Below are 23,357 nucleotides of genomic sequence, written 5' to 3'. Positions count from 1 at the left end.
GCTTCAGAACCCTCCCTGAAACTGCTCCCTATGAACTGCTTTCATTTCAATTCCAACATACAAGCAATTTTTTCATAGAACTGTTAACTACTGAGTCCTGTTACTTCCTTTTGCTCCTTGATTTGAAAGGTCCTGGTGTTCACGTGACTGTGTTTTGTAATAATAGAATATAATACCAGTGATTCTGACCCATTAAGGAGTAGGGACATTTTAGGATTGCCAGCATCTTTCATACATAATGTCACAATCAGAGAATGCTGCTATTGTTTCTTTATCTCTGTACTTCATCTGCTGATTTAACACAGTCCACCTTTGTAATTCATTTGCTAATAAAGAATTTAGTTCATATTACTTTTCATCTCAGATACCATGATGACTTCTAATATATCTGCTTTCAGGCTGCTTTGTTCTCTTTTGTTCAAATCCAAAATAACCCAAAGGTTTCTTGGTACAGAATTATACTGGGATGGAGGCAATACTTTTCCACTACAAAGTAATTTCTGGAACTTTCATCGAGTCTTTGGACTTAAGGCTTATTAATCTTTTTGAGTGTTAATATTCTCAACCTTCAGTATTCTAGTGAAAGTGTATTGTATAGTTTATTCTGGCAGCCTAATTATCCATTGAAGATACTATGATTTTCTTTGTGGTACATTAGTTCTTAGTAGTTTTTTGGTTGGCTGTTTTTATTTTCTGCTTTGGTTTTGTTTTTTGGTTTTTTTTTTTTCCAGTTCACAAAAACTTATTATAATGCCCCTGGCAAATTACTTATTCTATAAAAGATAAGAAAAACATACAAGATTATATAGCATTGCAAATTATAAGGAAATAATTTTGGTGCTTTTAAAATTTCTTTCTTGGGATGCTGAATACATTTGGGAAGTAAGAGCAAGAAGAATATGTAGCCTCTTTTTCTCTCTTTGCCTTCCTCTAAATAGCTGCACAGGTATCACATAAATCTCTGGGTTATCTGCGGATTTCAGTGTGAAAGACTTTCTATTTGGATTTGGGTAGCGTCCCTTGGTGCAGGAGAGAGACATATATCTTTATGTACATCTACATATGTTATACCTAATAGAAAACATGATACACCTTAAGACAGCTGATGTCTGGCCTAGAGGAGTCTTCATACAGCTACTTGAACAACAGTTCAGTAACATCCTTTGATAGGAGCTCCTGGAAAAAATCTCTCCAAAAAATCCTTCTGCTGTGTGGTGAGCAGTGAAACAGTGAGACTGTACAGAGGTTTGGTGTACTGCAGAGGTCTTTAAACTGCTGGTTTTTCTGAGCCCTTTTCATTGCCTGAATGAATTTTTAATAATGCTGAAAGAGCAGGACAGTGGACTTAGAAGACATATCTGAATGTGACTGAAGATGATGTTTCTACTTAAAAGACTCAGATCTTCATACACAGAACCTCAGAGCTCATTCAAACTCTTCAAAGTTTGGGGTATTTTACATTTTTTCTTTTTCCTATTAGAAGAAGAAGGGAAATACCAGTAAGCTCTGTGCCACATTAGTATCTTAGGATTATGGAGATGCAGGCAGACCAGAGCAATTTCTGATTTATGCTGCATTGTGTTGATCCTTTACAGCTCATTTCCCAGCAGCCAAAGGCTGGCTAAGCCAGGGCTGGAAATGGAAATGTCAGAAGACAGGCTCTGTGCTTCTGGAAGATGTTTCAGAGCAGCTCAACACTGACAGGTTCAGCCACTTTGCATCTCTCCAGCGTCAGGAAGGAGACAAGACAGCAACATGCAAATCCAGAACTGAGACTTCTGCATTTTGGCTCCATCCTCTTCTTTCTGCTGACTGAAAAAGCTTTGTGATTTCTTATTCCAGCTATAGGCATTCAGGCATGAATGTCTGGAAGCTTGTACTAAATGGCCTGGCAACCCCTTATTTTATGGAAGATACACAAAACTGAATTGTTTCTTCCTTCCTGCAGGCCCTTGCTTCTCCTGTTGGCAGGGCAGAGAGGAAAGCTAGTTGTGCTCTTGCTGCTGCCTTTCTACTTGGTGGAGAGCAGAACTTAAGCATTTGTCAGTTTGTGGAGAAAAAAAAATATCGTCTTAAGCACTGGCCTCTAAACTATTGGAGTTTTGTAATCAAATCAACTGGCTGATCTTGAAATCATGGAGATGTTTAGGGAGGTGTTATGTAGCTCCTTTAGATCACTGAATTAACAATTAAAATACATTTCTGACACCTCTCCTATGAGGAAAGGCTGAGAGAATTGGGATTGTTCAGCCTGAAGAACAGAAGGCCCCAGGAGATGTTCTATCAGCCTTCCAGTACCCAAAGGGGCCTATAAGCTGGAGAGGGACTTTTTACAGGGGCATAGGACAAGGGATTACAGCTTTAAATTGAAAGAGAGTCAATTCAGATTAGAAATTAGGAAGAATTTTTTTTACAGTGAAGGTGGTGAGACATTGGAACAGGTTGCCCAGAGAAATTGTGGATGCCCCATTCCTGGCAGTGTTCAAGGCCAGGCTGGATGGGGCTTTGAGCAACCTGGTCTAGTGGAAGGTGTCCCTGCCCATGGCAGGCTGGGTGGAATGAGATGATCTTTAAGGTCCCTTCCAACCCAAACCATTATATGATTCCAATTTATTTTAAAATAGATATTTAAAGAAAAACCCCATACCATATAATTTCTTTTATAAGCATTTTCCAAGCAAAAATCTCTATGCACATAGCTGTTGTTATTTTTGCTAAGCCACATAATTTAGTATTTCATTCTTAGTTAGTATACTAGAAAAATATATTTTTGGAGACATGATCTATGCTGACTAATGGGATCAAACTAATTCAGACCAAAGCTGAATAAATAAATAAATTTTAAATTGTTTGGGTTTTGACTTGCATTGGGTTTTTTGTTTGTTTGACTATTATTTTTTTTTAGAATGGTAAAATGTCATGAGTGAAATCAAGAGCAGATAGACATTAGGATAAGGCAGAAGTGAATCTGACCTGAGCTGACCCATCTGGCTAGCACTAGTCTTGCTAGCTAGCAGCCTGAAAAACGTTGCAGTGGATCACATCCTTACTGTTTGAGTACTGCTTTGTAGCTAATTAAATGAGAGATCATTCTCAGTGCCAGGACTTTGAATCCTTGGTGTTTCATCAATAAGCATTTTAACACCTCCTTGAAAGCCAGTCAAGTGTAAAACTGTGTAAAGAACTAAATCTGCTTCATGAAGGATTTTGGTTATTTGCTTTGACTAAAACTGAAAATTAAAGAATATCAACATTTTTATCCACTAAGATGTCAGCCTGATCTCTTGGCTGTTACATACTGTGGAAAAAAATCAAAGATCACCTTTCCTGAGCAATCTGTCCAGATCTGCAGATCCTGGAGGGGCTCAGAACTACCATCCTGCCAGAGCCTGAAGAGTGAGCTGGTCACAGCCCTTGGAGATGACTTCTTTTTCCTTGGTAGCCCAAGGCAGTCTCCTAGAGGTGGGGTTTTAAAGTCAGATGGAAAACTGGCCTCCTCAGCAGCAGCATGATGAGCCATTAAGGAGCCATCTAAAGAAGCAGCCTGGGACTGGATGGTGGCCCAGGGCACCCACTCCTGGCTCCCCAGCAAACCTGCCTCCAAGTGAGGCTCCACCAAGCATTTTAATTCCAACCAACCCGCAGATTTGAATGAAAAGTGCCTTTTATTATAGTATTTTGAATTAATCCTAGCAACAAGCTTTTGGTCTGGAAGTCATAAATGTTGGGGTTTCTTTTTCTTTGCTGACTAAAAAGAAAGCTTCATATTTTTCCCTTGGAAACGTTAAGGAAAATTCCTGCTTTAAAATGAGATGGGTCTAAAGTGTGTGTGCAGACTGTGGGGACATCTGCTGGGATGCTGGGAAATGGCAGACTGCAAAATGCATATGATGGTGGAATGATTCAGGCATAAATATGCCAAAAATTATTAATACTGCGGCATTCCCTCAGGGCTGACAATTTCACATTTTATCCACAAAGGAAACCAAGTGCCCATATCTCAGTATTTCCGTGCTAATCACTGTAGGAGATCACTTCAGACCTGCATAAGCCCATCCAGATATAAAAATGTGTAGAAAAGAGAGATCTCTGGAAATGCCCTGTAGTCGTGGGTGAGCTAAAAGAAGCTGGCATGCTGTGGGGCAGAGCAGCTCAATCAGCCCCGACCACGTAACAGCCTCCCACAGCTTCCTGTGGCACCCTTGGGATGGAAGCACTTTCCTTGCAGCTGGAAATGAGAAACAGCCTCTTCTTCAGCCCACCAACTCTTGCAGTGGCTGTCCCAGGACCAGCAGAGGAGCTTCCGTGATGGGACTGGCACAGCCACATGCTGCCGCCCTGCAGAGCTGGGATCTGAAAGGAAGTACCAACTTTCTCACCGTGGCTTATGTCTGATGGTGTATGCAGGCCTAAGCTGAGCCAAAATTTTCAAATTCATAGACTTTGGTGGACTTGTGGAACGAATTCTATTCAAGCACTGAATACTTCAGTGTAGTCTTAATAAACTTGCTAGGATTAAGGAAACTTTCATCTTATCAGTTGTAAAAGGTGTGGCTGGGGAGACAATACATATCTGCTCTGGCTATTTAGTCAAAATTACATTTAGCATTCAATGTTCCTCATGTACTTCCCCACATATCTGTTTAATCTGCTTCTTTCTGTATGAAATTGTAAGATGTTTGAGGGGCTGGAATCATCTTCCAGACTTGTGTTTGAAAAGTGCCTTTGCAGTGATGTTTTCTGCAGGCACGAGACTAAAACAAGAGGTGGACATGTGCGCATTTTAAACTTTTCTGCTGAAATTTTCAGATGTCTGTGTACAGACAGAGCTCTCTGTATTTAGACAACTAACAGAATTTTCACAAATTCTGGCCCATTCTCACCCTGCACTCCATGTTACTTACACTGAGCTCAAACCCACAGCTCAAGTCAATGTCAGTGATACTCTATAGCCCTTTCTCCTGCATCCATCATATTCCATTTGGAAACCTTGTTAGGCATCAGTGGATGGAAATTGCCAGTAGAGATCAGGGCAAAAGCTTTTTCACAGCAGAGTCAATTTTGTTAATGCAAAAACAGTGCACCAGACAGTTGATTAAAATTATTTTTATTCCATCCTTAATAATGAACGACTTAAATATGAAAAATGTGAAGAAGTATGTAGGCTCTCCTATAGTCTAAATAGTCACACCATATAGTCTCCATACTTACAGACAAGAGCAAAGCTGAAAAAGCTAGGAAAAACTATTTTTACTTTGCTAAGTTTTGCTAAGTTACAAATCTCATATAATTGCTCAAATAGATGTTAATACCATGGTGTTCTACAGCTATTTTCAATTTAAAGTACAATTAATGAATTTATCTACTGCTTAGAGAAATAGATTAGTCCTAAATTATCCTAAGGATGTTAGCTGTACACAATGTAACTTTGTCTCATATGACAGATGCAAAAGTAGAAATGAAAATAGGATGTGTTAAACCAGATACTTTGTAAACTGATTATCCCAGGATATTAGGTTCCATTAAACTTAAATATATTTTTCTTGTTGTTCCTTACTCAGGGGCGTGCCTCATTAACACCTGAGAAACAGCGTTTTGCCCATGAACATGGTGAAATGAAAAATCTAGAAGATATTGTTAAGGATATAAAACCGTCCGTGCTAATAGGTAATTTCTTTGAATTTAAAGCAATGACCTTATTCTTTGTTGAAAAAAAATGGGGATGTGGCTTTGTCTAAAGACAAGATCAAGTTCCTCTGAACAGAGTTTACCTTTGTGTGTTTTCAGAAAACACTGGGTGCATAATGGACTCTATTAAGCAACTGAACAAATGCTAACTATCCAAGCATGTAACACTGCTTTCATTCTGAGCCATCCATTTTACAGGGGAAAGAATCCGATTGGGTTTAAACATCTGATGGAGGACCTTACCACCTTCCTAAATTACTTCTGATTTAATGTGGAGGGTGTAATACAAATAACCTTAGACTTAGAGTGAGAAAACTGAGCTAAGCTCATGTAAAGCTGTGCAAACGTGAGGGTGCTGTATCTGCATCTTTTTTTGCTCACATTTAGATTCTTAGCCAGCAGTCCTTTCTGCAGACCAAAATGCACGTTTTATGAACACTTTTTCTGTTGTAAAAGCAAAAGGATTGTGATCTCAATAACAAGATTGCTCAGCTCTCTGTAGTTTGGTTATTGCATTTTAGTGGCAGTTTCAGGAATGAACTGCAAGTACTCTTGGTTTTTTTTTTTATAAGTAAGACTTCAAGATTAATCTATCTGTCTAGTAAAGTCATTCATAAGGTGCTAGAAAAACTGAAATGCCACAGTGAAAATTATCCTACATTTTAACAGCTACCTTTTTGACTATGCCTAGACCACATGGTCCTTGTTTAGTAACATCTGCTTTTGCCAGTGATCATCAGTGAGGTAAATGAAGTGTTTCTTTTCCTGTGCTACATAAAGATATGACTGCAAGAGGAGACAAAGTGGTGTAGAGAATTTAGGTAGTAGACTAAAAGGCTGAAAAAGCTAGAGGGACAGAAGAATAAAATGAATGAATATTTATCCAAATAAAGGTGTGTGGATGCTCAGGGAAGATCTGCTGTCATGAAATATGGGTCTTTACTGTGTATCACTTTTATGTGTAAACCTACGTGACTCTTCCTCAAGGTCACTTTCATTTATCAGTTCTGTATAATGAAGGCACTTCCATCAGAAACAGCAATAGAAACTAATATTGGGGATTTTTGGTTTGAGTGACTAGACGTTCACTATGTTCATTGGAGTAGCAGGAGTCATGGGAAAATATGTTGATAGTCCTTCTCCCACTGTTTTATGTAGCTCTGTCTGAGCAAATCCTCATACACATTTCATTGCCTGCAATGGCTCAAGGAAAAGCCCTAATTTAGCTTGACCCAGTCTAAGAAACTGCAATTAAAAAAAAAAAAAAGAAAAGAAAAAAAATAAATAGCCAATGAGCATTTTGTTTTAAGTCTGAAGATAGTTGTCATTCTTACTGTTGGCTGTCCAGAAGCAGTTTTAGAAGTTATTAGACACTTGGCAACTGAAGATTTAACCAGAAACTAAGGTGTATAACAGGCTCTTATACATCGAACATAGAGTGGCTCAGCTGGTCTATCAGAGCTTTTGCATCTAAGCATCCTTGTCCATTCATAGAAGGTGAAGTACAAGAGCTCAGAGTTGCAAAAAACAGTAGTATGTGACAGATATGCCATGCTTCATGTGGAATCAGTCAGAAAATACTCTGTGGTGTCTTAAAGAAGTATTAGTCCTGAAGCATGACCTTCGAGCCAGCTCTGGGCAGGGAGGGCCCCTTTCACCTCCCTCCAAGGACCTTGTGCTCTCCTCAGGCAGATACCAAGCTGTCCTTTAAGACTGGGTGCTGTCAGGATGCTCATTTGAGCATCAGTGACAAGACATTACAGTACTGACCTGAGAAGGGCCCAAGTTCCAGGCTCTCCTCTCCCAGACTGGGTTTTAATCAATTTCCAGTCCCCCAAGAGAGGGAAAACCAGCTCTTTTTCCTGCTTTTGAAACTCAGATCCTGTGGAAAGCAGAATGGGGTGTCAGACACTGGGGTCTCTGAGGAAGAAGGAGGCTACCCTCTCTCCAAGCCAGGTGAGAGTGGCCTCTGGTAAAATAAAGATCTTTAGTTTTACTCCAAGATCTGTTTATCTGTTTATTTTCACTGAAGGTGTGGATATCCTTGAATTCCCAGCTGTTATAGATTAGTCACACAGATGGGTATATTTGACATCTCAGAAACATCACACACCCCCTTCTTTGGCTGTGAATTGTCTGAGGTCCAAAATCTAAGTACTGGCTACGAGTCTGCAGTGCATCAGAATGCAACCTAAGTTAGAGGATTTCGTGTTGCAAGAGTGGCATTCAGTTCCTATAAAAAGCATTTATAAATGTAGACAATATGGGGAATAGAAAAGCATCTTTGATGCAACGAAAAGGGATGTATTAAAAAAATTGTTGCTGTCAGGGAAGGCTTAGACTCAAAATTGGGATTATTTGTCAACTCAGCTCAGATGTAGAAGGCAGAAACTTTACTCATCATGTCAGAAAAACCTGAAATCTGACACACTGGATTTGGGAGAAACTATGCAGTCTGTGGAATAAAACTTTAGGACCCAGAGCTGCATCTGTCTGGTCCGCACTGGACTTAGCAGCAGGTAAGGTGATAGATTTCTATTTCACACAAAGAGCTTGAGAAAAGGGAAAGGAGAAATTCACCTGATCGTACAGGGGCAAACAAGTTCTGCCTTATGCTAGGGATAATACTGAAGTTCCACTATTGCAAAATCTTTTATACAAAACTTTATTTTAACGACATGTTAGGAAAAAGGCTGAACTCCATTTTGGAGAGGGAGACAGTAAAAGGAGCTCTGTTCTTTTACAAGTGACATGCGTGCCTTGCCCTGAACTGATTTCATTTGTGTATTTGTTATGTGTGTGTTTTTCTTATTTAGGAGTTGCTGCAATTGGTGGTGCTTTTACTACACAAATTCTTCAGGATATGGCTGCTCTAAACAAACGTCCTATAATTTTTGCTCTCAGCAATCCTACCAGCAAAGCAGAATGCACTGCTGAGCAGTGCTACAAATACACAGAGGTAACCAAAGATTAATATCTTTTCAGTTTAAGTCATGAAAAGTAAATCTGAAATTAAATTTTAAATGGGAAAAAGACAGAAGGTGGAGTAGCAAGTACTAATAATGTCTCTGTGCATAGATAAAATGAGTTAAATTAAATAAAAGATTTTTCAGATTTTATCAAGACAATTTCACTGAATTCACAGCATGCTTGCACTCTCATAAAAACATGTCATAGCTTTTATTGGTGTCAGGCAACACTCATAATCTTTATTACAACCAAAGCATCAGTCACCATCAATCATTAAAACATTATGTCTATTTTTGAACTGTACTGTTTCGTGTAATATATACACACAGTGGCATGCTTTTCATTTGAGATTTCATAAATACTCTTCAGGGTGAGAAAATATTTCAATACATGAAACAGAATCTTTAAAATCATTCTGTATTAAGAACTGGGTTAATTGACTCTTCTTACAAAGTTTTCTATTATATAAACATAGGTGAAAATTAAGAGAACTGTGCTTGCTTATTTGTTATAGAAGTACTGATAAACACGTTATCCTGTAATTCAGCCTAGAATTTAAAAAGTATGAGTACCTTACTGTATGTGTTTCACAGTGGATGTATTTGGATTTCTTGTCAAATACAGGGCATTTTGAATGACAGTTTCTCAGTGTTTAAGAGACAAATTTAGCATGTGCATTCCCCACAGCACAGATGCAATTACAGCCCAGTGCAGGAGCCAGGGAAGCAGCCTACGTGAAGGGTTGGTTGTAGTGGGTAACCACATGTGGTAAACAGAGCAGAAGACACTCTGAAGTATTTGATCTGTCACCAAAACGTATAATAACCAGGCTAGGATTATAGTGCATGACACCAAACCAAAGAGAATATTCTTCTGAAGAGCTGAATAGCAACAGTGGCCTATTTAAAAATGCACTTTTCCAGTTCTCTAAAACAGGCATGGATACAGAGTGCCTCTGAAGTATTTAACAGTGATATTTATCACTTTAGCAGTGCTAGCATAAATAAAGGCTGGCTTTTCTTCCCTACCTGAATTCACTGCTTAAATTGGAGGGTGCTCTCTCCCCAGAGAGGCAGGAGCCAGGGGCCTTTGGGCTGCGGACACACAGCTGTGCAGCGTCACTCCACATGAACTACAGCCTAAACCAAGTTAGAGCCAGGTCTCTTGTCCTCAGGACAGTGTTATGGTATAACTTGTACCCATATAGCTAAATTCTCTTAATTCCCCCAAACAGACTGGCTCTTCTTACTGTCTACCTGCACCAACTTGGGCATGGTGCCTGGGCCCTGCCAGCCACAATCCTACCTGGCATTACCCAAAAATCTGCTGGGAAACATTCTACTGGTTTATCGGTGCTGGCAGGTGCCTGAGTTGGTGCCCTCACCCTACTCAGTATGTTACCAAGATAGGACCCCCAAGGTCCTGGCAGAGGAGGTTCCACACTGATTTGTGCTGTTGCTCTATGGGATGATGTTCCTGGGACAGAGCTTGCACCTCTGTCATTCTGTTGAGCTGTGGAATGGGCTCGAGGGCCTGAAGTGGGGGATTGGGAAGAAAAGAGAGCTCTGCCTGCCCACAGCTCCTCAGAAATCTCCCCATCCAAAAGGGCAACATTTAGTTGCCTTAGTATCTATTGGGACACTATTGGGAAAAAAGTCCAGTAGCATCACCTGTTGCTACCATAGCAATATTGCCCACTTTGAGTTTTACAACTCTGGATGCATACCGTGTGCCTTCTTCTGGCATGGATGCACAAAGGGAATAATCACTGCTGGCTTCAGTTTCTCTCCTTCTAAATTGTACAGATATAGTTAGAGAGCCACAGAGAATCATCAGTGATCTCCAGGATCAGCATCCTGATGTTCTTGAGACATATTCAGGCAAATAGCTCTAAAACCCTCTCAGAAGAGATGCTAAATAGATGCAACCCAGCTTCCACAGTGGTGGATATTTAAAAGGATGTGTGAAATATTTCAACAGCAATCTCTCAATTAACTTGCTTTCTTTTTATTGTTACAATTTAGGGACGTGGCATTTTTGCCAGTGGAAGTCCTTTTGATCCTGTCACTCTTCCAAGTGGACAAACTCTCTATCCTGGACAGGGTAACAATTCCTATGTGTTTCCAGGAGTTGCCCTTGGCGTTATTTCATGTGGATTGAGACATATTGACGAGGATGTATTCCTCACAACTGCTGAGGTACTGTATTCAAAATTATTTAAATTCCTTAATTTAGTGACTTAGTATTAATGAGCAATTAAACAGGAAGAGCTAACCTTTAAAACTGGAAAAATACTGCTTTCTGTATAAGGCCTTTATTTGCAAGGTATATTGTTCTTTATAAATTGTATTTTAACAAGTCATTTTTAAAAGTCCTTGTTAGACTTTCAAAGGTTTTTTAAGGTGCATGCTATGGCATCTTAAAAGAGGTTTGCAAACAGCCTGCCCTCTGTAAGAAAGACATTCACAATTTCCATCTTTAAAATTAGTAAAAAACCCAGCATGTCTCCACTGGCTTTAACTGTCTTAGAAGGGCAATGATCCATCTCCTAAGCCTTTGGGTAATTATATCCTCCCTTTAAATCCTTCCGTGTAATTTCAGTTGGATACGGTGATCCTCACTTCCTGGTCTAAGCTGCTGTGTTAGAGTTGTCTTACTTCATTGTAGAAGTTGCTTCATTTTGGTTTGTATGAAGTGGTTCCTATATAGTGAGAGCTGATGACAAAAGGTGGTACATGTGTGGACTGAACTTTGTTTCATGTGACAGTCTATGAAGTCAGAAAGAAATCAGTTCTGAACAAAGACATCTAACAGTCAGGGAAGTAAAATAGTATCAGAAATTGTGAGGAAGCTTTTAAATTCCCACGTGAGGTAGAGGTTCTCTCCTGACTCTTGGGTAAAGGTTTTGCTATACAGTTGCCTTCCCCTAGTAAAATCCCTAGAAAAGTTTGACATATAAAAATGTGGGTTTTGTCTTGCATAGAAAGTTCTGTTGGGGCAGGATCCCTGGGTAGCTGCTCCTCTTACTGCTTGCAGCTCAGGGCTTTCACATCTGGTCTTCTTATGTGTGAGGGGCTGTGGGGCTTGGGTAAGATGAGCACAGCAACAGCTGATGGATGCCAGAGGAGTCTTTGCCAGAAGAGGTGTCAGGGCTGTGAAGGCTGGCAGTGCTGTGTAGGCCCTTAGCTGAATAATTACACTACAGAGCAAAAGCAAAAGTGCTCTTTTTGTTTTATTTTCTTGGCTTTTTTAATGGAAGGATAAAATCAGAATAGTTTTGGGGGTTTTAGAATAGTGTTTAGTACTCTTCGTTTGAAATGGAAGCACTCAAGATGCTGCAAAATTTAAAGCACAAAACCCATGCACTTGTTGGGCAATGGGACCTTCTTAGATTGTAGGGGTAGCTTACCTGAGAACAGAAATTATAAAAAGCAAGCAGCCCAAGCCACATGCCTGCACCTCCTGTTTCTTGCTTTGCCACCCCTCCAATTACATCTGATAGAAGTCACAAATAAGTAGTTATTGTAACTACAACAGATTCTACTTTCAGTGTTCTTTTCTTCCTTCCAAGTAAAATGGAATGTAACTTTGACTTTGGATGGAAAATCTAAGGTACTGTAAGCTGCAATACCTCTGAACTGCGGGCAGTTGTTCTGTGATGACAAGGGATGTTGCCTATTCTTTTAAGTCCTACAAAACACAACAAAAGAGGCAGAGAATTATGAATTAATGAAATATTCTTGCATGTGTGACCTGCAGTTTAGTTCACAAATAATCCTACAAAATCTTTTCATTATGGAGAATATGTCCTCCAAAAACCAAGCTGCCCCCATTTGCTTTATGACATTTGTCTTGGTTGCCTTGCATTTAGGTTCTACATTAATGCTTATCTAATTTTTCTATTAAAAACTTGAATTAATTAAAATTTAGAACATGAAAATAGCCATACTGGGTTGGATCTAAGGTACACACAGCTTGGTATCTTCCTGTGAAAGCAATCACTAACAGAAGCTGAGGAAAAGAGGATCAAAAAGGGAGAAATACAGTGATCCTTCTGCTGAAATGGCTTCTCAGATTCTGGCAGCCTTTACTGTCTGGCCTTCCTGTGCCGGATGTTTTATCCCTGTATGGATTTCTCCTTCATAAATGACCTTAGTGACTTTTTGAACATGTTTATACATTTGAGCATTTTTGGCAATCAGTATCACAATTTAGTTATGAGTCCTGAGGATAAAGAAACTCTTATGATTTTCTGCTGTTTGATGATTTGGTTTCCCTATGGTGCCATAAGAAATGTTCACCTTCAATTGTCTTTTGCATTTCCTTTCAGTCTTCTCTTTTCCTCCCAAGTCTATTTTATTATTTTTTGTCTCCTTGATCAAAAAATAATTTTTTTATCATCTTTGTTATTTTCTATACCCCCTCATGCTTCTACCCCATTTTTGTTTGAAGTATGTGGAGAAAAACCACACCCTGCTCAAAGTGGGGTTACGTTCTGGATTTATACATTGGCACAGTTATGTTTTCTGTCTTATCTTCTCAGTAGTACCAAATGTTGATTCATCATTTTTTCCCCTGCCACTGATCTGCTGTTCTCCAGGAGTGTTTTTCAAAGATCACATGAAGAGGGTATCATTCTCTTTGAAAATGCTTGGGTTTGTGTTTTTGCAGTTTTCAGTGCTGTTACAGGAGTATGTCTGAAGGAACAGCATGGCATCTATACATTTGATCTTGCTACCTCCCCCACTTTGAGCACTGCCCAAATATTTTGTGGCTTACCGTCTATCAAAAACAGAATCACAAAAGAGAAGTTCTCCGCTCCTGAACCTTTTATTTTCAGTGATGCATTACAGTAAGAGCAACTTGCTGTTGATTGCTTCAGCTTTCATCTTTCCTGCAGAGCCCTCTTAAGCTGTTAACATCAGACACCTCATGTTGTAAGTGCCTCCTTACATTCAGATGCACATCAAAGGGCTGTGTAGCATTTTGAAATAACCTGGTTGCTGTTATGGAGAGCAATAACTTGATTTTACATTCTCTTAGCTCCCCCTAGAGGGTTTTTCTCTGCTGTATTTCTCAAGTTCAGGTTTAAATGTAAACAAATAATTTTCTTTCACTTGTTATACTCAAAAGTGTAATCGCCTATTGCTCTTGTCAGCATTTTCACTCCAAATGGAAAAACTTAGGACACCTACCAACATTCTGGTTAAATTGCACAAGAGAACACTGAGTTCTCTTTGAACCTGGAGCTACTTTAGTTCAAACTTTTCACCTGCATCTGCTGGAAGGGGTGCATTAATGACATCCAGACACCTGCTTTGATGCAGTCCTAGTTGTTTAGAAGCATATGTACAAGGTCCTATTACCCACATGCAACAGGAACTGTAGGAAGTTTTGTTTGTGCTTTGTTTCAAGTATTTTCCTAGAAAATTCCCTCAGAAATGCACTTCTTGTTTCTGTTTGGGCTATGTTACCAGCTGCAAGTCTCAGTGTTTCCTAGACTTTCCTGGTGTTTTCAGAACCTCTTGGTGGGTCATACATGGCTCTACCAGATGTTATCCAGAGCAGAGTTTTCCTTCTATCCACATCTGGATCACCCTAAAAAGCTATTTCAAGTCCCCAAAAGACAAACAAATTGTAGCTAATGATAGCAGAAATACCAGCTGCCAGTAATTTCATTCAGAGCATTTTACACTTAAGGGTTTCAGTTCTGTTCCCTGCACAGGTTGGCTTGACGACTGTCAGAATGACAGCTGCTTTTTAATATCCTTGAAGTCTTTGACCCACCTGCAATTGTTGGCTGGAATTTATACCTCACAATGAGCTATTTGCTAGTTTATGTGTGGACTTACTCAAGAATTAAGTTTACCTTTTATTGTCTGAGTGAGAAAAAAAGGTGTAACTCCATAAATTTCTAATTCTTTTGTAGCTTCTCCTAATGCCAAGGGTGGTTCTAAAAAACGCTGCCTAGGTAGATTAAGCAGTATCTGTGTGATTTGTCAAAGTAGAAACATTTCTTTGCCAAAGACAATACCACTGTCTAATCAAGCTACAGCTGCATCTGCATGTCAAGTTAAACATGTTTGTGTTATTTCAGGTTATAGCTCAGCAAGTTACAGATGAGAATTTACAGGAAGGTCGTCTCTACCCTCCATTAGTCACCATTCAGGATGTGTCATTGAAAATTGCTGTGAGGGTAAGTAATTTCAGATTTTCATGGCTTTTCGTCTTCCCACCAGCTCTACGTAGTTTGATTTTATCACCTAACACACCTTCACACAAGTTGGTTTATGTCAATCGATATTGGACACCTAGCAGTTTCAAAATTAAATTTAAATTCATAAATGTAAAGGTATCCAAATACAAGGAGAGCTGCAGAACTATAGCAAGTGTGTATGTCTGTAGAGAACAGACTCTGCTGTCCACCACAGTCATGCCAGCTGCACAGCTGAAGGGCTTTTGGCCCTTCATGGTTATCAGTTTCAACTTTTTGCTTGTCTTCTGTAACTTTTTTCTACAATTATTGTTCTCGGTCTTTGTCACCTTACTGTGAGTAATTCCACTTCATATTATTTTGAGAGAATAACAAGGAGCCCTCATGCTTGAAACAGTTTCCATAGCTTCACTCATTCTGTATATTTAAGAAAAAAAAATCCTTCTCAAAGTTCATGTCTTCTTAGGCAAGTAGTAACTCTGTTCTGTATGTTACTCTGTCCAAAATGTTACTTAAATTCCTCAGGCAAAATCAAACCAGTTCTGTGTTTGGCAAACACAGTGATAGAAATTCCTCCTCTATTTGTGCATGTTACATAAAATACAAAACAAGGAAAACGTTACCAAGTGATTCTTTCTGCCTGTTCTCTGCTGGAACTTTATTCCTGCAAATACTTACTCTGGCTCATACAACCCAAGAGGTTTAGCAATGGCTTCTGCCTTTTCCAGGAGAGGAACACTATCAAAATATTTTGGAATATCAACCATCGGGTATGAATTCAGACCTTATTCAACCATGATAATTATGTGCACAGACCTGAAGACATCCTTACATAAACATCCAAAGTGCTTCTCAATCAAATGGAGTTGGGATTCAGATTAATCCTAGAAAAGAAGCCTTAATAAGGTGACTTTGGGTCTCAGCTTCTCACCAAACTAAAACAATTTATGTTTTAAAGAGAGCTAAGGAAAGCAGGAAGAAGAATGTCTCCCTTTTATTCAAAAGAGGAGCATTAGAGTGTTTGCCAAACACAGTTTCAAGCAGATCTTTTCACAGTGCTGCTGCATAAAACCTGTCTGCCAGACTTCCTTTCTTTCACAGATGAATGTCCAGTCTGAAGATACTTGTTTCTCAAGCAGGTGATCTTCAGATGTGAGAGGCTACTTTGATGTGTTGAGAGAGCTCCAACCCCTTCCAAACTTAATTTTTGTTGCAGCTGTATTTGTGATGAATAATTGATTCACTTAGGCATGGTCTGGGTGAGGAAAGAGCGAGCAAATATTTGTATTTTCCCCAGCCATCCTGTGCACTGTATAGGATTATTTTTTTCCCATGAGTTTACTTTTTATGAAGTATATTATCAAGCTATGGCAAATACTAAACTTCTCTAATATGCAAAGAGCATGGAAGCTTTGAACAAATCATGCTTTTCTTGCAGTGCTTTGGGAAGATGGTAAACTAGGATAAAGCAATGATAAAAAAGCAGAACTTGTATCTCAGTGCTTGGGGCTTGTGGAATATTTTATCCACCACTGCCCAGTAAAAGCTAAGATACTACTGTGCAAGGAGGAGCACTGTATTTGTAACAGTCTGAACGTGTAATCCTGTTCAAAAGTAGCCTGAGTCAGACCCACTTAAACACAAACATCATTCTGTTGTAGTCTTACTCACAGGGTACTAACCCGGATCCAGTGTGAACACAGGTGACTGCCAGCACCAGAGGGTGAAGTCTCACCTTGATTTTGAACTAAGTCCTACTTTTAAATGCTGCTAAGTGTACTCAGTTTATCAGCACTAATTAGGATTTTAATGCATCTTTCCAGATTGCAGAAGAAGCCTACAGGAATAACACTGCCTCCACCTATCCTCAGCCCAAGGACCTTGAAGCCTTCATCCGCTCGCAGGTGTACAGTACTGATTACAACAGCTTTGTGGCTGACTCCTACACCTGGCCTGAAGAGGCCATGAAAGTGAAACTGTAAATATTTAATGAAGAATGAACAAATCATCTGCAGTTAAAAAGCATTAAAATATTAAGGTTGTTTCTGCCTAGGAAAACTAAGAATAGCTAATTTTTTAAGATGCAGAAAACTTTTTCTAAATCATAGTATTTGGTTAGAAACTCAGATCAAGAAATCATGAATTATACATCAGAAAATAAATATTAATCTGAAAAATATATTTGCATTGTTTCGTTATTTTGATTCTTACTTTGAGATCTCCTATGCTACAGTTTGACAGATCTTTTTGAAAGAAGTGGTTGTATCCTGAGTCAAGAGTTTTGTCACAACATCAGTGGGAACTTAAGCAGATAAAAGGACACTTAAAAATGCATGTGATGTTTTATCTGTTACAGGTCATAGTGTAATATGCATAATTTGTGAACCTACTATTTAAAAAAACCCCAAGTTTTAAACAACCACAAGGTTAGAATATTTTATTCCAGAGAAAATCCTTACTGGTCACTCTTGTGTGGAGTAATGAAATGAAAATTTTCTAAAAGAACCAAACCTGCAGAACCTTTTGTTCACATTTAATTAGAACATTTTAACATTACTAACAATAACATTTAACATTACTAACATTTAACATTAGCTAAGGTAATGTCCTGTATGAGATCAAGGATTTCATTCCCCCACCAAGATAACCACTGTTTTGATCCATTGCAAATGTTTGGCCTAATTGCTTGAACTCCGTGTTACTGACAAAAAGGGAGTATGAAAATGCCAGGAATAGACTTTGAGGAATCATTAGTTGTTAAACAATTACCACTCTAAGAAAAATGTAATATATTTTCTGAATGGTTCTGGAAACAAAGTGTACTTGAACATTTTTTCTACTATTTCTTTCTAATCTTTACTAGAGATTATCTCTAGAAAACCAAATATTAATTTTGTCTAGCCCCTCAACTCTGTCACAGCTGCAGATTACAGGTCCCAAACTCAGAAAGAAAGGCATTTTCTCCCTCACTGCCTAATGGGAACGTGTAAACATTTTTTGCCTCACTGTGCTTTTGGCAGAAGTTATGATCACACAAACAGTACACCTACCACAGTGAAAGAAAATACATTAATCATATTCTGAGCAACCAGAAATAACTCTGCATTTCAATGTATTGCTATTGTGAGAAGGGTATTAAAACACTTCCTTGTGTTTCATTGGAAATAAAATAATATCTGTTACTTGTGTTGTCATCAGCTGAGTGTGCTGAAACACAGTCTTTAAACAGCTGCTGTTGAGTACCTGGGTGTTGGAGCCGATCAGCCAGACCTCTGCAGCTCAGCAGTAAGTCTGCTTTTATTGCTTGGTACCCATTTTCACATTAAGGCACTCAGGCACAAAGTGGGAGGTGGTGGGCTGGTGGTCCTTCAAGGCACAGCTGCTGGGGACTTTCCAGTAGCATTCTTCAACTACATACTGTATTGATGACCTTTAAATATGATCATGCATTATAAACAGGAACACTCACTATCCACATCCGCACTCAGCACGCTTCCCCGCAGGAAAACGCTGCCTAATGAACCATTAATAGCACTGCCTCTTGCAAGCTGCTGGAAAATTCAATACTAATTTGACATAGAAAGGATTCTTCAAGTTATTTGTATTTTTATGTAATATTAAATACATACATATATAGGGGGTTTTTGCTATTTTCTGTATTTTACATGTATTTCCTTATGTAATGTAAGGGTGAAAACTAAACTTTATCTCATCTGACCCATTTTCATTTCCAAGGTGTTTGGTCTAACAGTGTAAACATAAAATGCCATGAGTTGAGCAGATGAAAAATTGTTATTAACATAACCGGACAGATGCTTTGCCACATGACATCCTTGTCTTCTCTCATGGAAGAGACATGGATTTGATGGATGAACCACTTGGTGGGTAAGGATGGTCACAAAGAGTTGTAGTCAATGGCTCGATGTCCAAGTGGAGACCAATGAGAGTGACATCCCTCAGGGGTTGGGGTTAACATCATTGTCGATGACACGGACAGTGGGAACAAGTGCACCCTCAGCAAGTTAGCTGATGGCACCAAGCTACATGGAGCAGTCAACACACTGGGGGGAAGGGATGTTATCCAGAGGGACCTGGAGAAGTGGGTCTGTGCAAGCCTCATGGTGTTCAACGCCAAGTGCAAGGTCCTGCACCTGGGTCAGGGCAATCCCAAGCACAAACACAGACTGGGAGGAGAATGGATTGAAAGCAGCCCTGAGGAGGATTTGGGGGTATTGGTAGACAAGAAGCTCAACATGAGCCACCAATGAGCACTTGAAGCCAAGAAAGCCAACTGTATCCTAGGCTGCATCAAAAGCAGCATGACCAGCAGGCTGAGGGCGGTGATTCTTACCCTGTCTCACTTTTGTGAGACCTAAACGGGCCACTGCATCCAGCTCTGGGACACAAACATAGTAGGGACATGGACCTGTTGGAGCAAATCCAGAGGAGGGCCACAAAAATGATCAGAGGGCTGGAGCATCTCTCCTATGACAACTGGGTGAGAGAATTGGGATTTTTCAGCCTGGAGAAGAGAAGGCTTTGGAAAGATCTTATAGCGCTTTCCAGTACGTGAAGGGAGCCTACAAGAAGGCTGGAAAGGGACTTTTTTTACAAGCGCATGTAGTGACAGGACAAGGGGGGAATGTTTTAAACTGAAAGAGAGTAGGTTTAGATGAGATGTTGGGAAGAAATTCACACAGCACAGTATGGATGAGGAGACAGAAGTGTATAATTCCTAACACCCTGCGGAATGTTTATCACTTTGCAAGTGCGTTGAGGCATGGCTCATAGAGACAAATGCCAGTTTTAAAGTCCTAAAAAATCACTGAACACGTCTCAAAAATATGTGACGATTCAGCACAGAAGCTGAGATTAACTACTTGAACCATTCATCTCAGATGTTAAAGTTTCCCTTTTCACAATAGCTGTAAGGCACAATATTTCAGTGTTAGCAACATCTCCCACTCTCCAAAATTAGAACTCTTTATTCAGTTTCTCTCAATTGTCTGAAAGTTTGCCTTCAACACCAAATAAAATTTGAAAAATGTGTCCACTTTGGTGCTGTTTCAGGAATTCTAGAAACTGGCCAAGATCCATGTGATAGTCATTCCTCAGGCCATAATCACCATGTGCCTGAAACTGCAGGTCTTCAAAACCATGAAAGAGACGAAGATTATCAATGCTTCCCTCCGTTTCCATATTCTCCACATGCTTGCATGAAATATGCTTCCAGTTGGGATATCTAATATCACGCCAGAACTCTTCACAGTTTTCTTGGAGTCCCTCCACACAGATGACACCAGGTTTCCCAGTTAGACAGAAGCCAGTCAGATTTAATTTCTTTGCACAGTCAAAAATCTTTTTCCTCAGTTCCTGCCTGTATATGTGATGGCTGTAGATCCACATGCGATGCAGCATTTCCTTAACCCTGACTTCTTTTGAAGCACACTCAGACGAGGTCTTACTGTTTTCCAAGAAAGGCAGGCTGTTGTCCTTCACCCACTGCACAGCCTCACAAACACACAGATCTCCTGAATCCAGAGAGCTGATGTGAGACGCGAGATGAGTATTGAGCTGCAACTGCTGCTGTCTGTGCAGAGCATCTGATCTGGCAAAGAGCTGAGGAGCTACCTGAGGATACATATGAGGAAGGAGAACCTGCAATTCCACCTTTGCCTTAAAAACAGAAGACACAGAGAGACAGAAAATTAATTCTTCCGCAACTGAAGACATGCTAGATTCTTTTTCCCTGTCAGAGGCAGATTATGAGATGTAATTAAGATTGCAGCATCCTAATGACTGGGATTATTTCCACTTCCCTTTTGTCCCAATAATCCATTGTTATTCTGTTCATTTTCTTCTGTTGCATTATGCTGTCACTTTCACAACACTTCCCATGTCATCCAGGCTGCTTTTGTGCTGTTCACAGAACTAATGCTATGGCTTGGGAGAAGGTACCCAGTTACCCTCGAGGGATATTTCTAGCTCAGTGTTGCTACAGTGATGAACTGTTGGAGTCAAGGGATTTTGAGAATCTTATCCCTTACCAAATACACATGATTAATGAACTGAGCCTAGCTGCTGTAAAAGAAGGCCAAGAGTTACATGAAACAGTGTTTTTGATTGTACCTACTATAGAGAGACACATGGCAGGGGTGTTGGAAGTAGATGATCTTTCAGGTTGCTCCTAACCCAAACCATTCTATGATTTGGTGCATTACCATTATTTTAAGCAAGTATTCACCGTACAGAAGAATCAGGATTATAGGGGATAAAAAGATTTATGTACTTTTCAGGTCAGGGAGACCTCTAGACTATCTTATCTGATCTTCCATGAACACTGGGCTGTTGAATTTCTCTTGATTATTCCTACAGTGCCTTCAAATGGAGCACCACAGTTCTTTGGCAGCTGAACCCTGCCTCTAGTCTAGCCCAAGAGCAGGAAAGGATTTATGGATTTATGCATCCTGAGTGCTTCAAGCTCCTGTAGACTGTTAGGGGGTACTCACTACAGTGTACAATCATATGATTAGTCCTACAGAGAGAAGCAAATCATGAAATGACTAATTATCTTTCCAAGTTCCTTGACAATCTGCTATGGAAAAAACCCCACTACTCCTACACAAGCCCTCCCTACATGGTTCATAAAACTTTTCTCTGAAGGTCAGTGAAAGGGTGCATTTTAGAAAGATACCTAAGCTTGTACCTTAAGTTTCAAAACAATTATGAGGCTACCTCATTACCCAGTAAATTGTTCTAAGGCTTAATTACCTTCATTCCAAGGAAAACGGTTTTTAGGCTGAGTTTGTCTGTTCTCAATTTCTAGTCACTGCATTTGTATGCACTCAGACCTGTGTTCCCTGTGCAAGTATTTACATCAAGTAGTTCAATCCCTTTCTTCAATCAGCTGAACTATTCTAACTCGTTATACTGCGAGTTTGGTTTCTCTGCTCAAAGGCTGGTTTTGTTTTAGTCTTCATGTGACTCCTGTTAGTTGCATTCTGCCATCTGGGGCTATTTTTACGTTACTGTATTTCTAATGCAGATCAGTGTTAGCAGCAGCCATGATTTTCTGTTATTCTTGGCATTTCAAAAAGCAAACAAAAATGAGGTGGCTTTTTTACCCCCGTTTTTCTGGGCAGTTTTCAAGTGTGTGCAGAAGGAATAAAGACAACACCACCCATGAACAGCTCTCCTTGGCAGCTCTCACCTTCGCCTCCCCTACATCAAGAGCGATGCGATATTCCAGCTGTGGGGGCAGGGCTCCGTCAGCGTTCCTCAGGTAGCGCTGGATGCTGGGCACGGCATCCTTATCCAGACTGAACTCCCCTCTTTTGGGAAACATCGAAAGCAGCATTTCCACTTCCAGCAGCTGGAGCTCCAGGCATTCTTTTACCGTGACAGCCATTGCACTGCCCTCCATGCACGCCTGGAACGAGAGGGCTGGAGTCAAACCCCGGGGTTTGGTGAGGTTTAGCACCACAAGGAAGCCCCAGGATTCTTTAAGGGCAGAATTTAGTTAAACACGGCTGGACACACAGCACTGAGCAGCCGGGCCCTCACAGCCCCACACCGGGCAGGGCTGGGCAGGCGGAGCCTTGCGGGCCCTGCCGGGCTCAGAGATGGAAGAGAGCACGGAATGGAGCCCCGTGTTGATGTGCGTGGGCAGTGATACATTATTTGCGTTATTTATCAGCAGATACACCCCGTGTTGTCAGGGGGTCGTGGGTCAACCCCAGCCGGCAGCCAAGCCCCTCCCACACAGCCGCCTCCCCCGCCCGGGGATCGGGGAGAGAATCGGGAGGGTAAAACGCAGAAAGTTCACGGGCTGAGATAGAGACAGTTCCATAGGGAAAGCAAAAGCCAGGCACACAAGCAAAGCAAGGAATGAATTCAGTGCTTCCCCTGGGCAGGCGGGTGTTCAGCCATCTCCAGGAGAGCAGGGCCCCATCACACCTAACGGTGACTTGGGAAGACAAACGCCATCACTGCAAACGTTGGCCCCATTCCTCCTTCTTCCCCTGCCTTCTATACTGAGCATGATGCCACATGGTCTGGAATGTCCCTTTGGTCAGTCTGGGTCACCTGTCCCGGCTGTGTCTCCTCCCAACCTCTCAAGTACGCCCAGGCTCCTCCCCAGAGTGGCAGTACGAAAATCAGAACAGGCCTTGGCTCTGTGTAAGCCCTGCTCAGCAATAACAAAAACATCTCTATATCATCAACCCTGTGTTCAGCACAAATCCAAACCACAGCCCCCTACCAGCCACTGCGAAGAAAATTAACTCCGCCCCAGCCAAAAGCAGCGCACTGGGAGGGCAACTTTGGAACGGGAGCGTGATGTCAGCGAAGCTGTGCGAGACCGGCTGTCCCAGCCCGCGCCGGACACGCCTGGGCCGCTCCCGCCGCCGCCACGCCCGGACCTTCCGCCGGATGCTGGCGCGGCGCGGGCGGGGCGGGGCCTGCGCGGCCGCGGCTCCGGGCGGGG

General features: G+C 40.8%; 2 protein-coding genes across 4 annotated transcripts in view; one reads left to right on the top strand and one right to left on the bottom strand.

The window, feature by feature from the left end:
* The window catches only part of ME1 (malic enzyme 1), a 166,662-nt gene extending 149,611 nt beyond the window's left edge, over nt 1-17,051 (top strand). For both annotated transcript variants that reach the window (XM_048296222.1, XM_048296223.1), the window contains exons 10-14: nt 5,562-5,667; nt 8,505-8,647; nt 10,683-10,856; nt 14,756-14,854; nt 16,696-17,051. In XM_048296222.1, the coding sequence (XP_048152179.1) occupies nt 5,562-5,667; nt 8,505-8,647; nt 10,683-10,856; nt 14,756-14,854; nt 16,696-16,854 (681 nt within the window). In that variant the 3' untranslated portion in view covers nt 16,855-17,051. The remainder of the gene's footprint in view (nt 1-5,561; nt 5,668-8,504; nt 8,648-10,682; nt 10,857-14,755; nt 14,855-16,695) is intronic.
* Nucleotides 17,052-19,581: 2,530 nt separating this feature from the next.
* RWDD2A (RWD domain containing 2A) lies at nt 19,582-23,295 on the bottom strand. 2 transcript variants are annotated; one of them, XM_048296220.1, is made up of 3 exons: nt 23,133-23,295; nt 22,083-22,301; nt 19,582-20,548 (listed from the first exon to the last, which is right to left on the bottom strand). In XM_048296220.1, the coding sequence occupies exons 2-3, from the start codon at nt 22,293-22,295 to the stop codon at nt 19,871-19,873; spliced, it is 891 nt and encodes a 296-aa protein (XP_048152177.1). In that variant the 5' UTR covers nt 22,296-22,301; nt 23,133-23,295; the 3' UTR covers nt 19,582-19,870. The 2 variants fall into 2 exon arrangements, with proteins under 2 accessions (XP_048152177.1, XP_048152178.1); XM_048296221.1 differs by lacking the exon at nt 23,133-23,295 and adding an exon at nt 22,829-22,972.
* Between the last annotated feature and the right edge of the window lie 62 nt (nt 23,296-23,357).

The sequence above is a fragment of the Corvus hawaiiensis genome, chromosome 3 (genome assembly GCF_020740725.1).
Source record: "Corvus hawaiiensis isolate bCorHaw1 chromosome 3, bCorHaw1.pri.cur, whole genome shotgun sequence".
Lineage (NCBI taxonomy): Eukaryota > Metazoa > Chordata > Aves > Passeriformes > Corvidae > Corvus > Corvus hawaiiensis.
This window is presented reverse-complemented; position numbering and strand designations above follow the sequence as displayed.